This window comes from Mus caroli, unplaced genomic scaffold, assembly GCF_978045245.1.
Source record: "Mus caroli unplaced genomic scaffold, Mus_caroli_1 scaffold_5, whole genome shotgun sequence".
Lineage (NCBI taxonomy): Eukaryota > Metazoa > Chordata > Mammalia > Rodentia > Muridae > Mus > Mus caroli.
In genome coordinates, this window is record NW_028227260.1 from 11,183,567 (window position 1) to 11,204,453 (window position 20,887).

A 20,887-nucleotide genomic window follows, 5' to 3' on the forward strand; every position below is an offset into this window, starting at 1 on the left:
CTCTTCTCTCTTTTTTTTTAAACCACCATGTGGTTGCTGGGATTTGAACTCAGGACCTTTGGAAGAGCAGTCGATGGTCTTAACCACTGAGCCATCTCTCCAGCCCCCCTCTTCTCTTTATTTTGAAAAATTATCTTCTGTGTAGCCTAGGCTAGCCCAGAACTCATAGTTTAGCCAAAGATGGCTTTGAACTTGTAGCAATCCTCCTGCCTCAGCCTTTTTGAATGCTAAGATTACAGCTGTGAACCATCATGCTTGGCTTTCTTCAGCAGTGCCTAAGATGAGATTGGTTAGCATGGTCTTAAACAAGTATAGAAACATTGACTTTTATAAGTAGAAGATGCCTTTAGAATAAACCACTCTAACTCCAGTCAGTCTCAGTTTATAGGTGAGGATCTGGTATGTGTTCAATGTGACTAAAATGCAGACCTTCACTGACAAGTCATGTTATGCTCTTTGGCTATGTGGTGATAGCAACAAGCCAGATAGCTGGATCTAACGTTACAAAGTCTAGGCATCAATCTAGGATTGTGACTCACTCTCCAAAGCTCACTGTAATACACCATACCACCTAAATCCCTCTGTTCAACTTAGGTTGAATGTGACTCTGAGTCCATGTCCCCTGAGAAAATTAGCTATCCATTTTAGATGTCAGTTATTTATGAACAGAAGAAATTAGCACAGATAGCACACAAGGATTATCTCAACTCATGGTGATTTGGGGAGGGGGGAGTGGAGGATGCTTGTTTTCATGCTATGGCTCCTAATGCTTTGCTCCTTTTTGCTTGTTTTAGAAGCACGTGTGTCGGTGGAGTGTGTGTTACTTTTCTCCATCATCTCATTATTTACTACCACACTTTTCACTGTCTAGGGTAGGCTAGAAACCTTAAAAGGACTCACAGAAACAAAACTATAGCATGTTCCAAGTAATGGTGAGTGCTTAGTGTGCTTGCACTTTGGGAATTAAGCACTTCACTTCTTGCCTGTTCCCAGTCATTACAGTCTTAATGCATAAGGTTATTACTTATGGCTGGCATAAAGAACCTCATTTTCATAAAAGGCAGCTCAAATGAGGTTGTGTTGGCACACTACACCCTAAGTGATGTTATTGTGTGTACCTCCAACCCCCAGCCTGTTTGTGTGTGTATGTGTGTTCCTGACAATTGAACTTAGGACTTGCACTTGCTCAGAAAGCACTCTACCACGTAGGTATAGTCCAGGCCCTCTTTTTAATTTTTTCTATTTTTTGTTTGGAGACAGCATTTCAGGACATTGTCCAGGCTGGCCTTGGACTTGGAATCCTCCTGCTATAGCCATCTAAGTAGCCACGATTACAAGGTGCCACCAACCTGGTTCACTGTATGCTTCCTTTTAAAGAATTACTTATCTTCTTTCTCTATTTATAAACATTCAGAATCCATTATGATTTTATAACTCCACTGTTAGGTGGAGCTAGTATATATGAATGGTATATCTTATCAGCTACCAAAAATCAGTGAGGCTTAGGTTTATAATCAGAAAGACTTTGGCTAGAGAGATGGCTCAGTTGTTAAAGTCTAGACTCAAACCAGAAAGACTTCAGTGAAAAAAAATTACAGATTATTAGATGTATTTACTGATGAAAAGTTTATAATCAGAAATACTTTACTGAAAAAAAATCATAAATTATTAGGTTTTGTTACTGATGAAAGTGTAATTGCTTTGCCTAGAGTTGCATGTTGCAGCAGGAATTGCTTAAAAGACAGAATCCAAAGTCTAGATCTCCAGTTCTTTTCTGGTGTTCCTTCCATAATTGCTATTTTAATTTGGACATACCAAGGCCACTTTATCTATTAGCACAATGAAACTGTCCCAACTTGCTAATTATACACAACACTGTATTTTTGTTTGCTTTTTAAATGCCCAGTGTGCCCAAGCATTTGATTAGAGAAGAAATAGCCAGCTGTATCTACTTAGTAACCTTGTCCTCCACTCCAGTATAGCTAGTGATCCTGTTATGGATCTTATATGTAGACATATATACTGTTGGCCCTAAGTACTATTAGTTTTCTGGATTCCCCATTTTCATATTCTAGAAACATTCAGGGTCAGACATGAGTAAGGGGAAATAAATTGAAATTACTCAGAATTGAGAAGACAGAGTTTATTTGTTGGGCATATTGTTGGGCATCTCTTACCCACATCTGAAGTTGGGGAGAGCTAGGCATATAGCTCTCTTCCTGGGCCCAGCTCAAGCATTCATAACAGGAAGTTGTGAGTATTCCCAGTTCTGCCAAGTTGAACGTATGTTGGACAGAAGAGCTTAATCAGTAAGCAGCCTCAATCCCAATCCAAAGGTCCAAAGTGTGAAATGTATCCAGATTTACTTGTTGAGGGCTTGTCTGATTCTATAAGTAGGAAATTTCATACTTGACTTTATGTAATATGTTGGAGTCAGAAAAATAAGCACATTGAAAACATTGTATAAAGTTGTCTTCCATGATATGGATATATGAAATGTAAATGAATTTTGTATTTGAATTTGAATCCAAATCCCAGGAGATTATTATTACACACAGCTCGCTCTCTCTCTCTCTCTCTCTCTCTCTCTCTCTCTCTCTCTCTCTCTCTCTCTCCCTCCCTCCCTCTCTCTGTCTCTGTGTATGTGTGTGTGTGCTCTCTCACTGTCTCTCTCATGTCCTTACTTATTTCATAATCGAATTTCTAAAATGTTAGACACTCCTTGCTCACAGGCCTTTCAGTTCAGGGACACTCCACTGTAGCAAGAAAGCTGACGAGCTGTCTGTGAGAAGAGAGCCCTGTGTATTGTGGTCAGGAATGGGATGGGAAGGAGTTGTCTTCTTATAGGGTTGGGTAAATCCCCTTGCGGCATGAAATTTTACAACAAAACAGTGAAAACCTGAAAGAACTAGTGCCATCAAGAGCCAGGGTAGAAGACTGAAGGTACTGAGCTGAGAAAACAGGTGAGATGGCCCTCTGCTGACAAAGGTTAGCCCTGTTATTGCAACTAAAAGACTAAGATGAGAGAGACATGAAATTGGCATCCTGATGTAGTTTCTGATGGAGGTTGGTGCCTTAGTGGCTGGACCACTGTAGTAGTCAAGAGCAGCATTTCTGCACAGCAACATCCACAACCTTTCTAACCTGTGTTCCAGCAACCTCCAATGCTTTTCTGGCTGAAGAGTGCCTCATTCGTGTAACCAGGTCACAAAGAAGTAGTGACTTTATGTTTCCTGGTTGTCATCGATCCACCAGTTCCACAAAGCCCTGTTTCTACCAACCTCTTCTTTAAACTCATTTTGAAGGGGGCTGAATGTGGGGGCTGGATAGAAAATCAGCTAATAAGCAGTCCTTACTCTGCATTAGAATCTTTCCCTTCCCTCCTCATGACCCCCAGCCAGCTTTTCCCCTTTTGGGTGCCTTTGGTAGAAAGCATGTTTTCTTCAAAGCCATAGGTGTTGTTGTCTTTGTCCCAGAACTTCCTTTTTTTTTTTCTCTTCAGACTTAAAGGCATGCCTGTATTTGAGGTCCCCACAACATAATCTCAACAAGCCTGGATTCTGGCCCCTAACCAAAGCCTGAGACCAAATGTGTTTTAGAATTCATCATTTTGAAGTTTTAGAATGGAAATATGGCACTCTACATAGCACTCTGTAATCAAGGCATTTTTCTATAGCCTAGACTATGAATATTCATATTAAGTGGGTTAAACAAAGAGCATAAATAGTCTCATATCAATTCCATGTTCCCTCTGAATGAATTTGTCACAAACTTAGAAGGGGTTTAGTTTTCCAACTAGGGATTTTAGAATTATGTGCCTGTACTCTTGGGCATACATATTAAAAACGCACTACTGAGAATTTCTCAGTTACCTCTTAAGCTATCATAAGTAGATGATTAAAGGGAAATCCTAGCTTCTTGCTTGTCTGCCCATTAATGTAGCTTCTGTCTCACCTCCCTGTCCATGGAAGATATCACAAGTGAAATTGATGGTATGGAAGGACAGATACTGGTACAGCACAGAATCTCCATCCCAGAACAGCTATACCATCTGTGATAAACAGATGGAGATGCAATGGGAAGGCAGCAGGAACCCACAGCAGCTTCTGTTCAGAGAAATAAGGCACTCTTAAGAATTTCCTATGATTTGACCATGAACTGCGTCACAGATACCTGATGCACAGCCTGTGCTCACTGAAGCAATTTGCAAGAAGCCTGAAAAATGAAATCTTCTTTTTAAGACAAAACTTGAAGCTAACCTTAGGACATGAACTGCTACACATACTGGACACAAAGCTTCCACCGCACATTGATGGGGTTGGCTCTCATAACCCTTTTAAACATTTTCCTCCCCAACACAGAATGTTAGAACCAAAATGATGATGAATTCATGTGCTATGTCTATAAATCTGTGGTTTGATACAACAAAAAGGAAAATAAAATGCAAGCAAAAAATGGATTTGATGTGTTCAAGGAAACCTTTTCTTTGTTGTGTGTTTTGTTTGGAGTTCTTTGGGTACCTTATAGCATAGGCTGGCCTGGAACTTACCATCCCCAGCCTCAACCTCCTAAGTGCTGGAATTATTATAAGCCTGCACTAAGTCTTTTCTTTAAATTTTGTTTGTTTGTTTTCTTTCTCTTACCATGAAAATGTGTTAATATTCTATCTGTGGACATATTAAGTAGAAGATGTTGTCAGTGGTCTTAAAATTCTTTGAACGGTACTTTTGAAAGCTTTCATTTATTTTCTTTCTTCACTGCTGCCTGTATTCTAGAAAATGAAGAAGTCAAGGAGACGACTTTACGAGAGCTTAAAATGCTTCGCACTCTCAAGCAGGAAAACATTGTGGAGCTGAAGGAAGCTTTTCGTCGGAGAGGGAAATTATACCTTGTGTTTGAATATGTTGAGAAGGTAAGTCCTGAATGAATAGCCAGCATGCAACCTCACCTGATTTTTCTGTTGTTTCTGACATGAGTGAGGAATGTAGTATTATTTAGTATGCCCTATCGGTGTACTCATAACCTGAGGGTATTAAATATGAAATTATCTTCCGTAGTCATTAGATGTCCTGAAATCGATTTAGGGATTTTATACAAGTTCAATGCATTCAGATGCTCTTGTTTAAACAGCTTCTGAAGTCTTAGACTCTATGTACAACAAGTGGTTTTCAGATTAGATTTACTTCAATTAAACATGAACAATATCTCTGTGGGAGAAATAGGTGAATGGACATGATGATAAAGGACGGCAGGGGTACACATCAGTCCAGGCAAGCAGGAGCTAGGTCCTTCAGTCAGACTTAGGATGCTGAATGAAGAAAGCAGACGCAGTCTTTTAAGAACGGCCAGCATTCTAGCTTTCGTGGGGGAATTGTAAGGCAAGGCCTGAAGCTGCTGTTAAGAATACTAGAAAGCACTTTTAAAAGGATAACTCATTAATGAACATTTTAATATTGTGACCTAGGGGCAAAAGGTTAACTGCCTCAGAATTCCTTAAAGAACAGCTGACTGTGAGCAGCTGCTTTTAGCTGCTTACATTAGGAGAAACTGGAATCAGAGGAGCCTGTTGAAGGCTTTGTTGCTCTGTTAATAGGGGACTTCTGAAGTGCGCGTGCGCAACCCAGATTAAGCCGGAGAGGCTTCAGTTTGCTGTGGGTCAGTCCCCTGGTGTTTCTTATGACATACGGGGCAAGAAAGCAATGGTTTTAAGAACACTGGCTGGTCATGTGACTTTGATTTCATTCACCATTTACCCAGTATTTTTTAAATGAACAACACAAAATAATGCCTACAAACAATATTTAAAATATATAAGACTCTTATTTTATTTCTATTATTTCTTTATTAAAAATAATTTGATATAAAATGTTCTGATTGTGAGTTTTTTCTCCTTCAACTCCTCCCAGCTCCTCCCCTCCTCTTCATCCACCCAACTCCATGCCCTCTTTCCCTCTCTTTAAGAAACAAACGGGCAAGCACTAACAAGAGCAACAGAATTTTAAAAGGAAGGAATGTACACATATACACACATACACAAAACCAAGAGCCATAAAAATATAAAATCAGAAACCATAATTTACAATCAAAAGACCAGTAAGACCAAAAAAATGGCTAAACAAAGCAATATAGAGTAAAAAGTCTACAAAAATACATTGAGTTCATTGGTGTTGGCAATCTACTGCTGGGCCTGGGGCCTACCCTTAAATGTGATTAATATACCCAAAAAAGGCTCTGTCATTGTAAATCAGTTATTATATGCTACTTCTCCAAAATCTGTTTCTCTGTGTTTGTTTTGGTATTTCCCTATCAAAATAAAACCTTAAAAAAATGGTTGTTTTAAGAAAAATATTGCTGTACTAAGGTTACGGAAAGAAATCAGATTATGTTTATTTTTTAGTTATCACAAATATGTGTGCAGTTTTCAGCTCTCCCTGACAATGAAATTTGTCACATCTAGTATTTCACTTTGTCTTTTTTATTTCTGTTGTGTTCGTGGTGGTGGTTTGTGATAAATAACACTTTAGTATATCAACTAGAGATATCTCCTCTGTATATCCATGTTCTCTGAGAGAAGCAATTTGACATGCCTGAGTTCTCTCTGCTCACAAATGGCTGTGCTGCAGCCAGTATTATAATCTTCTGACACTGAGGCCTGGGCCGCTTTCTCTGCCCCTGTAATTCTTGAATGGAAGTTAACCATCACACATGCCCACCAGTGGCAGTGCCTGGCAATCTACAGTGAGTCCCAGGAGTATAAGGAGAAAGATGCTCAAACAAAATTGGGAGTTGTTAACTGAGACCCACAATGGCAATGCCTTAAACAAAATAGGAATTTCTTTCTTCCTCACAAACATAGACAACAGGAGCTAGCACAGGACTGAAAGGCAGCTCTCTGCTCCCTTGTCTGTAGTGTCAACCCAAGCTGTCACATCCAGTTAGCTAGTATATAGTGACATGGTCACACTTGGCTGCAAGACAGAGAGGAAATGTACCCGTCATTCTGAGTATTTAAATCTGTGGTTGAAAATTGTATTCCCTATAGAATAAGAAAAGGTGGCTGGAGGGTAATAGTCTCTCTGCCACTTAGGAACCTGGAGTAGAACATGAGCTGAGAGCATCATCTTTTCTGGACCATTCAGCTCTCTGCGCTCCCTTGTTCTTGGCATCTCCTGCATATCTGTTCATTGAAAAAGTGCAATTAGCATAGCAATTTTTTAAAGCTGAAAACATTCTTTCAACATTTTATTTTAACTGAAACCATAAATATACATCGAATCCTCTCTAGAGATTGGTTGAGGTGTTTTGCATATTGATCTTCTGATTAACGCTCTTATTGGCCTTTGTTGCATATGCCATGCCCATAAATGCATCTTTAAATGGAAGCAAAGGCTCCGAAACCTGGAGAGCAGTCTCCGTGCAAAACCTGTCAGGATTTATGCTTATCAGTGCCAGCACCTGTTCCTTACCACTGCTGTATGTATGCCTCTCACTGTTGGCATGCATTTTATGCCTCTCTTTTGTTGTGTATTTCCAAACTATTAAATACGATTTACATGTGCACAGCAACTCTCTTTTTAAAGAAACCTTATTTCAGTGGTTGATAATGATACTTAATTATATTGATTGTTGGGAGCCTTCACAACTTCTATGGTGGGTTTTATCTAGTAGTGTTTCTCATATTAGACAAAGTTGAGCAGCGTAAAAAAAATCCTTGTTTGGAGCTAGAGTTGTAGCTCAGTGGTAGAATGCTTCCCTAGCGATGCGAAACTAAAACAACAAATAACAGCAAGCCCAATAAGGGTAACATAAATGAATTGCGCCTCAGTTCTTTAACAACGAAAATGAAACAGCACAGAGTGGCTAGGACAGCCTGCATCTCTGCATCCAGTGAGCACAGCAGCAGCAGACCATGGTTCAGATGCCATATATGCAATAGAAGGACTCTGTAGATTCTTCAATTGACTTGTAGATTTCTTAAAACAAAACAAAACAAACAAAAACACATGTATCCTAGTTTCATTCATGTTGCTGTGACAACATATCCTCACAAAAAGCAACTTAGAGGACAAAGGGGTTTATTTTACCTTGCAAGTGTAGGTTATACTCTGTCAGTGCAGGGAAATCACGGAGCAAAGAGCTTGAAGCAACTAGTCCTACCATATCCACCATCAGGAGCAGAGAGAAGTGAATGCATGAATGGCAAGTGCTCAGCTAGCTCGCTGCTCTTTTTGTACCGTTTAGAGCCCCAAACCCAGGACTAAGGCCACACATTCAAGCTAGGTCTTTTTTCCACATCAATGAAGGCCATCATGACAATCCCCCACAGACCTGCTCACAGGCCAACCAGATCAGCAATCCCTCATTGAGACTCCTTTCCCATTATTATGTCAACTTGACAATTAAAACTTAACTATTACAACATGTACAACAAAATTTCATAAACATAATTCTTTCTGCCATTTCATCAAATGCATCTTTAACTGCTGTTTTGTTCTCTCTCTCTCTCTCTCTCTCTCTCTCTCTCTCTCTCTCTCTCTCTCTCTCTCTTTTTATGGAATTTCAAGGATCAGTAGGCTTAAAGATTCCATTACCTTGATTCATGTTAATGTTCCAGCAATTTGGCCATTGTTGCTGTGCACCATTGGTGTAAATGCCAGTAGTGAAAAAGGCAAACAGCTGAGCATTGTGCTTAAGGTGGTGTGACTTCTTGAGGCTGTGAGCAGCATCTGAGCCTCTGTTTATCCCCAGGTTATACTTAAGATCGTTCTCTATGTGGGTACCTTCAAACAAGCTAAGGTTGTACTGTGAGCCTTATAGATTGGGCTTTGCAAAAAAAGATGGAGAATCTTTGGTTAACTTGGTAATGCAATGGAGACCGAGTAAGGGACTAACCTAGCATTTCTTTTAAATATATATTTATTCTTATGTATGTGAGTGATCTGTCTTCATGCTCACCAGAAGACAGAATTGGATCCCATTGCAGATGATTGTGAGCCACATGTAGGTGTTGGGTATTGAACTCAGGACCTCTGGAAGAACAGCTGGTAACTGCTGAGCCAACTCTCCATCCTCTTAACTTAGTTAGCATTTCTGTTAAGTTTATAGCTGGGTCTCACTATGTAATGTCTTCTAAGTTCTGGAATGACAGACATGCATCATGGTACCTGACTTATGAGAAAAATTTGCATGAACTTTGTGCAAAAATGGTCTCTGACTCCAGATGGACTGTTTGAATTGTTTAGGGTTTGTGTATTTCTTTAACAATATTTTCTTTAATTTTTTAGTGTGTATGTGTGTGTAGACATGTGTGTTGCTCCAGTGCACATGTGGCAGTCAAAGGACAAATTTGTTGAGTTAGTTATCACCTTCCACCTTTACATGAGTTTCAGGATCACACTCCTGTTGGGAGGTTTGTGTCATTAGACAGCAAGTGTCTTTACCCGCTGAGCTATCTCACTGGTCCTCAATATTTTCTAGCCTGTTTTAATTTTTACAGCAAATGTAAAAATTAACCATAGAGAGATCTCCCTTCTTCCCTCCTCTCCTCTTCCTTTCCTTCCCTTTTCTCCTCCCTCTCCACCCTCTCAGTATTAGAGGCAGCAGTAAGGAGTAATAACAATATAATTTCTCATAAAGTAAAATTTTTGTTTGATGCACTCTCCTGATCTACCATAAGCTAAGTTATAGATTAAATTCAAACCATAAAAACAATGCATGTTGTCTGTCAGCTGAATCCTTATCTAAGGTGCTAATGATTAGTAGTTCATAAGTGATGGCCTTGCCTACTCTTAGAGATGAATGTCTTTGCATTTGCTTTTAGAATATGCTCGAATTGCTGGAAGAAATGCCAAATGGAGTTCCACCTGAAAAAGTTAAGAGCTATATCTACCAACTAATCAAAGCTATCCACTGGTGCCACAAGAACGACATCGTCCACAGAGGTGAGTATAGACTTTTGAAATGGAAAAAAAAAACCCTAAATCAATTGGCTAAAATTAAAGATTTACTGTTTTAAGAATATTTCTATCTAAGTTAAGCATATTTTGAAAGTAAATAGATATAAAAAGCCCTTTGCTCTTCAGGTCTCCTATAACCAACCAAGGGTACCATATTTGGCTATTGTGTTGATATCTCTATTAGTATGACCAAGTATTCTATAAGCTGCAGCAATAACTAATGAGTTAGCAGATACAAATTTTGAAGCTTATTCTTGGTGGAATTGAGTGGCAAAAGGACAATTTCCATAGCCTTTGGATCTTATGAACCATCTCAAAACCAGGCCTTATAATGGCCTTAAAGTCTAGTATATATATAGCTCCACTTCCTGAGTTTGGCTCCCTGTTGGCGAAAAGTAGCCCTCTCCTGTAGTTTGAAGGGATAATCAGCCTTGTATGGGCCATGACTATAATTCTCTAAACTATATTACTTTTTCTTGAGTATCACAAAGTCAATGGTTTCAGCAATAAGGAAAATTATTTGCTCTGTGTTATTTTGACTCTGATATTTGTTTTCGAATAATCTTACACTGTGAAGTTTTACAGCAATGGGTCACAATTTGATACAATAATAAAGCTAAAATTTTTATCAGAAAATATTGATAATATTTTTGTCTAAAAGTAGATATGTCAATATTATCTTTGTACTATGCTGTTGTACAGCTAATGCTGTTGATTGTTATTATTACTACTACTACTACTATTATTATTATACTAAATTCATCTGTACAAATGTTCAAGAATAATCACCTTTAAACTAGTCTTACTTTTCAGAATAGCTGAAAGGTATTATGAAGATTTTGAACACTTACTATTTGACTTTCATAGTTACCATGTTATCAGATTGTAAATGTCATAAATAAATCCCCAGGTTAACTAGCTATCTAGTGGCTTAGGTGCTAGCTCTAAAAATAGCCCATGTTACACTTTAGCATGTTAATGAGGAGCTGTGTTGGGTGTGTTTCCATTATGAGACTGTGTTTTGTTTCAATGTATAGCTGATTAATGGTAGGAAAATAGGATTCTAGGCTGGGGCTGCAAATGGTAGAGTCCTTGACTAGCATGTGTAAGACCTTTGATTCAGTCTACCTGATTAGAAAACATAATTCTGTGACTGGGAGATCTGTAGATTCCACTGTACTCTCTTCACTTTCCCCTCCACCATAGAATAGAGAGACTAAGTACGGAACTCAGAAAATAAAGTTGGAGTTGTTCTCTGGGCATTTGGGAGCTAGAGGCTGGAGGATTGGGAATTCAGGGTCATCTTTGACTACATAAGAGTTGAAGGTAGTTTCATATACATGAGACCCTATCTCAACAAATACAATTAAAAGGTTCCTCTCAGTGGAATAGCTCAACTTTATTTTTTGTAAATTTCTGCTCCTAAGTTCCTATCACATCTTTCCATGATCTATTGGAAAATAATGGGAATCTTAACTTGATTTGTTAGCATAACTTCAGCATTAAATGTTGTTTTAGTTGTAAACTACATGGAAAAGCTAAGTAGGTATGTGAATATAGGAATTATACAGAGCAACTTTTACTTTCTTGTTAAAAAATAAAATATATTATGCTGTTCAACTACTGATGTGTGTATTTTTAAAGATAGCATGTAGATATAAAAATTTGAGGTTTAGTCTCCAAAATTTTGTATTATCAGTGTTTTATGCAGCAAAAGTAACTCCTTGAAATATATTGATCTAAATTTAATCATTTAAAAATTCCTTACCGAGTGTCCTCTATGTGTTGTATGTTCTAGCCTTAGCAGAGGAAGGGAAAGAGCAAGGTTTGGGAGGCCTTAGGGCTCTTCTTGGTAAGAAGTTAATTGAAAGTTTTATGTAGCAGCCTAGCATGTCTTGCTCTTCTGTACACTGCACAGTTTCCTAGGCAGCCTACTCAGATGAGTTTACCCAGAAGCCATTGCAGTGCTACAAGTGTCAATCAGCGGACCACAGAACATTCTTACTTACTAATTTTTAATCTTGGTATTCTAGATATAAAGCCTGAAAATCTCTTAATCAGCCACAATGATGTCCTGAAACTATGTGACTTTGGTGAGTTAAAAAGAAGTTGAGAGTATTAATTTAATAAAACCCGTGGGTATCTTTTAAAGGTATATTAAAACCAATCTTGTTTTGATTTAAATTAGCAGAAAAGCATTCAGTTGGGTCATATGCTGCCAGGTGGTGGCTGGGGATAGCTTTGCTTCCTCTTTGTTGTATGGTGTATTATCTACAATTTTAACAAATTATTCAGGTACTTGTCTAACAGAAAAGAGTTTGAAGCAAATAATTGCTTGCCGTATAAGAGTAATGTACCAAATTACCTCAGAATTGGAGCTTCCTGGGTTTAGTAGGATAAAATATTTTAAATATTGACAGAAAATATTCTACATTTAGTCATAACTACTAGATCTATGCTCATATATATTCACAGTTATGTATGGTATGCATACAGTAGTTACATCTATGAGGTCAAAGCCATTTTTAAAGTACTTCTATTCTCCCATTTGTTTCTGTTAAATAATAAATGAAAATGGTAATTTGTGTATAATGCTCTTATTTCTTGAATATATAGAAAAACTTATAAAATTATACTCCTAGTGAAAGCCTGTATTGTTTCTCATGTAGGTAATTCTATTTTAAATAATTTAGAAAAGTTCTAAAATCTTGAGTTAAGAGTGTTTAGGCCATGGTTCATCAAAATATGTCAGAAAGGAGCATTTATGAAATGAAGCAGATAACTAGATAACTATAATCAAATTTTGAGTTATCTTTAGTACTTAACAGTTGATTTAATTATTTAAATTATTTTATTTTAAAATAGGAGCTCATGTATCCCAGGTTGACCTCTAAGTCACTATGTAGCTAAAGATGTCTTGAAACTTCTGATCCTCCTGCCTCCACTTCTTGAGTGTTGGAGTTATGATCATGTGCTACCACACCCCTTTTATATAATGTTAGAGGTAGAACCTACAGATACCTGGGTCCTAGGCAGAGACCACCAACTGGGTGTATTCCCAGGCATCAGTATGACAATTCTTTAGAATATTATTGGAAACTGGAGAGAGATGGCTCGGTGCTTAAAAGTACTTGTTGCTCTTGAAAAAGACCTGGGTTCAGTTCCCAGACCCACTGGGCAGCTCAGAACTGCCTGTAACTAACTCCATTTCCAGGGGATCTGACTTCTGTTTTTTGGCCCCCACTAGTTTCCAGGAATCTTTTCTACTTATGAACTCCTCTCTGTAATTATGATATGTCCCAATGTTTCAGTAGACTCTGTGTCCCTAGAACTCTATTTACTATGCCTCCATGATCCTCTGTTAAGATCCAAGGTGACTAACAAGTATAAAACAGATAAAATACAAAGGAAATGCCTGCAAAATGATTCATAGTAAGAGGAAAAGAGCACTGCTTCTCCAGAACTCTTTCTGTCTTTGGTCAGGAAGTTCCTCCTGGTAGCACTACATGTGGCGTTCTGTGTCCTGTGGGTCCATCCTATCAAGGACTTCCTAATTGCCTTCCCTGGCAGAGAGGCAAACTCCTTTGTCTGACTTGAAGAGCCCTATTCAGAAGTGCACATCGTTATTCAACAAATGCTTCAATAAGAAGACTTGATTAGCTGAAGTTAGGGGTTTTGTCTTTTTGCTGTTGTTTTTTTAAATTGATTCACTTTAAGAAACACAAATTTGGGCTGGAGAGATGGCTCAGCCATTAAAGACTCGGCTCACAACCAAGGAAGACAAAAAACGCTAATTTCTCTTCTCACAGGACCTTAATTTTCACTCCAGTTTTAATGTTTCAGTTCTATATAACCCTGATGGTGAACCTCTATGACAGTTGATGAGTCAGATGGGGAATTAATTTATCTTACTGCTGCATTTTGTAGTCCTAAACCTTTGGAAAGAGTGAGAGACAAAAATAATGCTAGTGTCTCTAAGATAATTAAGATGCCCCTAAGCTGCTTCTACAACAGTAAGGGCTAAGAAGAATTTTCAGCCCACTTGTTCCTATCAGTGCCAACTGTGAATTGTTTACATAATGACTGGAACTGCTCAGCAACAGAAATACACAAATACAATGTAAGTCTCACTTAGCAGAGCGAATGCAGGTGTGACTGACTTCTGGCCTGAGTGGGCACTTAATTTTACTCCTAAAAAGAGCCACTTTGAAAATATGGTCTGAATGCTTCCAAAAACACAGGGTGAATTTGAAAACATGGATGGGTTCGTAGCAAATTCATTCTGTGCTTTAACATATGAACACAATTAACTATTTCAAATAAAGTTGTTCTTAATAAACAGTCCTTTCAATATTAGTCATTATGTTCTGTTGGTATCTCTTTAAATATAGCTATACGTGAAATATTTGGCCAACAGGAGCTTGCTATTCTTTCAGGTTTTGCTCGCAATCTCTCAGAGGGTAACAATGCTAATTATACAGAGTATGTGGCTACAAGGTGGTACCGGTCTCCAGAACTCCTACTTGGGTGAGTTCTCTTTCTCAAATAGAGTGACCTCTACACATTTAGTGTGTGTGTGTGTGTGTGTGTGTGTGTGTGTGTGTGTATTCACTTATGGAAAATAAGAACTCTGGTTACTTACACATATTAGTTGCATATCCACTATAAAAGAAAAAAAAAGACACCCAAGAACTTGATGCTATGAAACAAGCTTCATTTCATTTATCATAGTTCTGAGTGACTGTAACTTGAGTTCAGTGGAGTGGCCTTTCTTGGAGTCACTGTGATGGTAGCTAGTGGGCCAGAAGATTGACTGGGAGTTAATTGATGAAGTGTACTTCAGCTGGTGTCTGATAGATTCCTTTTGTTTTTCTCTGCATGTATGTGTGGTTTTACCGGGAGTGGGAAGCTGTGTGTATGTGCATATAGAAGCCAGATCGTCATTCCTCGACTACAATCCATCAGTTAGGCTAGGTGCCCTGGACAGTGAAACCGGGGGAGGCTGTTCTCTCTGCCTCTCCAGTGCTGGGATTACAAGTGGGTGCCACCATGCCTGATATTTTTATGTGGATTCTAGGGACTGAATGAATTTGGGTCCTTATTTTTTGTAAGTCATGCATTTCCACCAATGGATCCATTCTCTTAGCCCCTGGCAGACCGTCGTGAATCCATCAGGACTTACCTTTAGTAAGCTAGTCTGTTTCCAAAACTGATAGGAGAATTCTGTGCATCAGGAAGTTTAGCCCTAAAACAAAGGTGCTTTCCAAGGTCCTATTCCTATGGCATTTGTCTTATTGATCACAGCATGTCTCATGACCAAAGCATAATTCAAAGTATGGAGAAAAAAAAAATCTTACCTCTTTTTTTTTTTTTTTTTTTTGCTTTTTGAGACCGGGTTTCTCTGTGTAGTCCTAGCTGTCCTGGAACTCACTTTGTAGATCAGACTGGCCTTGAACTCAGAAATCCACCTGCCTCTGCCTCCCAAGTGCTGGGATTAAAGATGTGCACCTCCACTGCCCAGCAAAATCTTACCTCTTGATAAAGAGAAGTATTAAAGATGAATTACAAGGGGACAGTTTGACATTCTGGCTTATCTGTTGCTACATTAAATACATACTTAAGTTTCTGTTCAGCCACTTTGCTAGACACAGGGTAAATACTGAACCAATTATCAGCTTTCTTCTGAACAATGTAAATCTTGTCGGATGATAAATGGCTATTCCTATTAAGCCTACATTGCTGATTTTTTCAGCAACATCTCCACACTCACCCCCTTTGCTCACCTCACCACTTTCAGAGCCCTGTCACTCATCTGTTAATACCAGAAACTCTTGCAATAATGTTCTTTTTTAATGCAGCCCAAGAAGGAGCCTGAAGTCTGCATCTCCATCACATGCTCCCATTAATAACTTTCTACCTATTCTAGGTTTTTCTCATTTCTACCTATCCTAGTATTTTCTCATTTTTTTTTTCAGTCGTAGTTCCTTCCTTGGAACCCAATAACAGAGAAAGAAAACATACTCAAATAAAGAAATAAAAGTAGTCATGTTGATAAATAATGAAAAGTACACAAATTGTTGGGTTTGCCATATTTTGCTTATGTAACATGCACACGTATCTGGGAAAGTAGGATACCCTTTATGTAACAGCAATGTAAATTTCTGTAGTTCTTATACCATTAAGGACTACAGGTATTACCCATTGAGAGTTTATTGGATGTTAAGTATTCATTTTCTAATGTTGCCAGCCACCATCTGATGTAATTCTTGATTTATTGATAATCTAGAGTCAATAAAAATTATTGATGTTTTAAAAATCTTTATTCTCTTAAATCAAAAATTTGCTTTATCCTGCAAAGTAAATTATGATTAGTCACTATCATTTAAATGGATCAAGTTTTAGATTTCTGTACTCATTTGTGTGTGTGCACCCACATACCACCATGAGTGCATATGGAGAGGTCAGAAGTTGATACTGTGTGTCTTCCTCTATTGTTCTCCTTATTTCTTTGAGATGGGGTCTTTTGGTCAACCTGGAGCTCATTTGGTTGGCTAGACTGACTGGCCAGTGAGTCCTCCAAGATCCTTTTGTCCCTGCTTCCCAGTGCTGGCATTAGAAGTACCCACTACAAGACCCAAATTTATATGTGGGTACTGGGGAGCCCAACTCATGTTCTCATGCTTACGTAGCAACCACTTTATTCACTGAACCATCTCCCCAGCTTCTTGTTCTAATTTCTGATCTTGGTCTTAGGGTTGGTATTCTTTATTTTCATCTGCATTTCTCCTGAGTACCTTTGTAGATTCATTGCACTGTATTATATTTCTCTGAGGGGTTTGAAATTTGAATTTACTGGACACTGTTTGCCAATGAAGAAATGAGTAGGAAGTAAATCATTCTTAGCACTGCAACCAAGAGCCCAAGTATGGTAGAAGGACTCGTTAAGATGTGTTTTTGTTTTTGTTTTGTTTGCTTTTGAGATGGTTTTACTATGTAGAAGCCCTGGCTGTCCTAGAATTCACTTTGTAGAGCAGGCTGGCCTCGAACTCACAGAGATTGCATGTTTCTGCCTCTCAAGTGCTGGGATTAAAGGTGTGCGCCACCCCCCAACCTCTGGCTAAAATATGGGTTTTTTTTTCCTATAAGATAGTCCCATGGAGGATATTGTGAGAGTGGCTTTATTATGAATCTTTAGAGAACATTTATTCTCTAATGGTTCCCATTAGAAAACTGAGGTTTTGGAAAACTGAGGTTATGTTTAGATATGTGTGACAGTTCCCCAAAATAGAACTCAGCACAGCCAACTTGAGCTAATTGTCATGGTCTACTTTAAGTACCATATTATGTGTGTAAAAATTTTACTGAAACTGGTTGATATTTGGTTTTATATTAAAAGTCTACATGTTTATACATTCCAAGGACTTTGCCCTTGATATTCAAAAATAGTTCCAGCTGCATAAAATATTCAAATTAGATGATAGGATTAAAATAGCTTGTCATGAATGTGTGAGGTTTTTCCATAGGTTTCTCAATCCAGTACCATAGGACAAAATTTTCTTTATCTCAAATATTTTTGAAATCAATATGCTTCATTGCCCAGAAAGCTACCAAAGATGTCTAAATGAACTTTCAATGTGGTTTTAGATTTTTGTGTGTGTGAGAAGGAAATGAGATAAATGAAATACTGATTTATTGTTGCAGTAACTTATTAACCTAAATATATTCTGTTATGGTAGCAGTGCTTAGTTTAAAATTTTTATTATCATAATTGCATTCTAGAATTTCATTTGAGATAATTTTTATATGTTTTATTTCAGATTTATTTTTAAGGCTTACATTATTTATTTTTGAAACTGTATATATAGTTTTTGTTTAAAAACTGTCATACATAATTTTATTCTAGGCTTTAGGTACTAAGCTATAAGGCTCTTTGGGGAGCCTTAGATTTTTCATTTATGGCCTCCATTTGTAGCAAACTCTTTGTAGCAGCCTCTCTAAAACTCTCTACTGATTCAGGTCCTGGAAGAGAACTACAAAGTCCTAAATATATTAAAACATGATTTGAGAGAAATAGCTATCAGAATGCCTCATATAATGTACAGTTATAATTAACTCCGCTGTTGGAAATTATGATACTAAACAATCAGAAGTTAAGTAATATTCAGTATTTGTTCAAAGTACACAAAGCAATGGCACATTCTACCAGACTAAAGCTCAAAAATGGATATAAATTTTGACACTTAGCAAGCTAAAAGGATAATTATTTGAAAATACACTTACTGGAAACATTCCATTCCATAAGTGAGGTGCTCTTATCCAATGTGTACACTACATTAGGGTTTATTAAAACCATTCATGTTCTAGATATATATTGATTTCTTTATGAGTGTGGGTTATGGACTTGTGTGCTGAATGTTTGCTTAGATGGCTCTAATTCTTTATTTGCAGTCTTACTTTTTCTTTAAGTGCATTCATGCTTTACATCATGAATTGGTCCAAAATAAGCTAGTAATTGTTAAACCCTTTTGTGTCTTTAGTTGCTAAGACCATTTCTTCTTTTGCTTTTCAGAGCCCCCTATGGGAAGTCAGTGGATATGTGGTCAGTGGGCTGTATTCTTGGAGAGCTTAGTGATGGCCAGCCCTTATTTCCTGGAGAAAGTGAAATTGACCAACTCTTTACTATTCAGAAGGTGCTAGGACCACTTCCATCTGAGCAAATGAAGCTCTTCTACAGTAACCCTCGTTTCCATGGGCTCCGGGTAAGAGGCTTTGCTAAAATCCAAAATGGAATCAATCTGGCAGCATTTCACTTGCTGTTCATTGCACAATGGCATCCTAAGCTATGCATTGCACATTCCTCCCTTCCCATCACAGCAGTTTTAATCCTCACTATACTGACTCTTATACAGTATTTGTGAAATTAAAAAAAAATAGTCACAATTCTCAAGTAGGAGTTGCTAATGCTTCTTTTCTAATATGTAAAGTTTGAGTTTTCAAAATCATTTTATCATGTACATCATTATATTCCAAACTTTCATTTTACACTCTTTATTCAAACTATTAAGCATCTCCAAAGTATAGAAATGTGCGAGTAGCTGCTGTTTACTTAGGAAACTTGGTTTGTGCTGACTTGAAGGCAGCCATGAATTCTTGTATTCTGCAGATATTTCCTGTGCATTGACAGTGAAACATTAAATCTTTGTAGAAGTCAGAAGCCTTGTTACCTTTGTGTAAGACTTGTTTGCTGAGAATATAATGAAAAACATTTTTGAAGTCATAAACTTTGCTTAAATGAGGAGTGTGTAAGTGCCAGAGGTACATCATCGGAATGACGAGTGATGTATAGAATTCTCCTTATTTCCATCTACCCACAAAAGCAGTTTTAAAGTTTTGAGCCAACACATCAATTTGTAGTCATTGTAGAAACTATCAAATAATTTCATCATCCCATCTTTTATTTTCTTTTCCAATGCAAGTGTATGATTCTTAAACTATGCTCCTATCTTTTTAAATCTATTTTTTTATTCTTTAAAAATGTTGGATATTCATATACTGTATTTCAATCATGTCCAACTCCAACTCCTTCTAGCGTCCCCTCACCTCACCTTCCTCTAAGCTTTCTGTCCTCCATTATTTTTATCCCTGTTGTTATTAAAAAACCAGCGTCTAGTAAGTGCTCCCCATGTATGTATGAGTGACCTACCAGCAGCTATGTCGGCAAAGGAAAATGACTTTTCTTTCCTAAGCAACCATCAACTAACATGGTATGACAAAGTCAAGGTGTTGTCTTGCCATTTGCAAAGCCCTTTGGTTTTTATCTTTGACTTTCTGGACCTCAGTTAGCTTTTGTTTGAGAGCACTACTGCTTACATGCACATGCGTAACACAGTCTCGGCTCCTGCTGAGCCCAGCCCACTTGGAAGAAATGAACCCACTGAGACACACACAGTTCTTCACACCCCTCTCTCCTTTATGCTCTCATGTCCTCTTCCAAATGTGCCTAAGTTGCTTCAGATTTGTTTTTCCTTTTATCTTTGCTTCTATTACCCAAAAAAAAAAAAAAAAAAAGCCAAAACCAAACCAAAACAAAAAACAACCATTGATTGGGTTATAAATAGCATGTAATTCAACAAATTAATTTGACAGTTATGGAACATTTCTCATCCTAGATGCTGAAAATGTGGCAACAAATAGAATTTGCTCTTGGTCTATCAGATAGACAAATATATTCACAAGTAAAATAAAGATAGTCCTAATTACTGAATTTCTGTTTCACTGAGAATCATTCCGTACTCCCTGCCATCACCTGTGAGGCCCTGCATGGCTGGGGCCCTTCTGTTACCTGACCTTGTCTCATACCTGTCTCCATACACCTGCCTTCAGAGTCTCACCACGCTTGCTTGTTCTTTGACCTCTATAGGCATCCCAAGGTTTTCATACTTTCTGAACTTAGGACTAAGGTTTCTTCTCCCGGGAGCATTCTTACCTTGCATGATCTTTCCTTCTACTGTAATATCAACCCAAGGAGAATCTCCTCTCATACAGCTCCTTCTTACCCACCCCGACTTTGTTTTCTATGCTTTTAGTTAGCATATAGAATAATTTTCATTACATTCATACATGCATATTATTGTATCTAACTTTTATTCACAGTCCTCATTGCCCTCATTCCTCCTTCCCTCTCTTGCCAGTCCCTTTGACATCCCCCTAAAAATAGTCTCTCTCTTTCTCTCTCTCTCTCTCTCTCTCTCTCTCTCTCTCTCTCTCTCAGACACACACTCACTCACACACATCTAGATACTGCATCGGAGACAAAAGCATGTGATATATCCTTTCTTTGTTCACTACTTTGGCTCAACTCATCTCCCCCTCTATCCAGACGGCTTCCTTCTGCCTCAGAGGGAAATCTGCATTGCATGTATGAGAGGAAA

The 20,887-nt window shown here is 38.0% G+C and overlaps 1 protein-coding gene across 2 annotated transcripts in view; it reads left to right on the top strand.

Annotated features, from left to right (window-relative positions):
* The window catches only part of Cdkl5 (cyclin dependent kinase like 5), a 193,453-nt gene that overhangs the window by 130,803 nt on the left and 41,763 nt on the right, over positions 1–20,887 (top strand). For both annotated transcript variants that reach the window (XM_085837929.1, XM_021153604.3), the window contains exons 5-9: positions 4,776–4,912; positions 9,821–9,941; positions 11,990–12,049; positions 14,393–14,483; positions 18,526–18,715. In XM_085837929.1, coding sequence (XP_085694055.1) covers positions 4,776–4,912; positions 9,821–9,941; positions 11,990–12,049; positions 14,393–14,483; positions 18,526–18,715 — 599 coding nt within the window. The remainder of the gene's footprint in view (positions 1–4,775; positions 4,913–9,820; positions 9,942–11,989; positions 12,050–14,392; positions 14,484–18,525; positions 18,716–20,887) is intronic.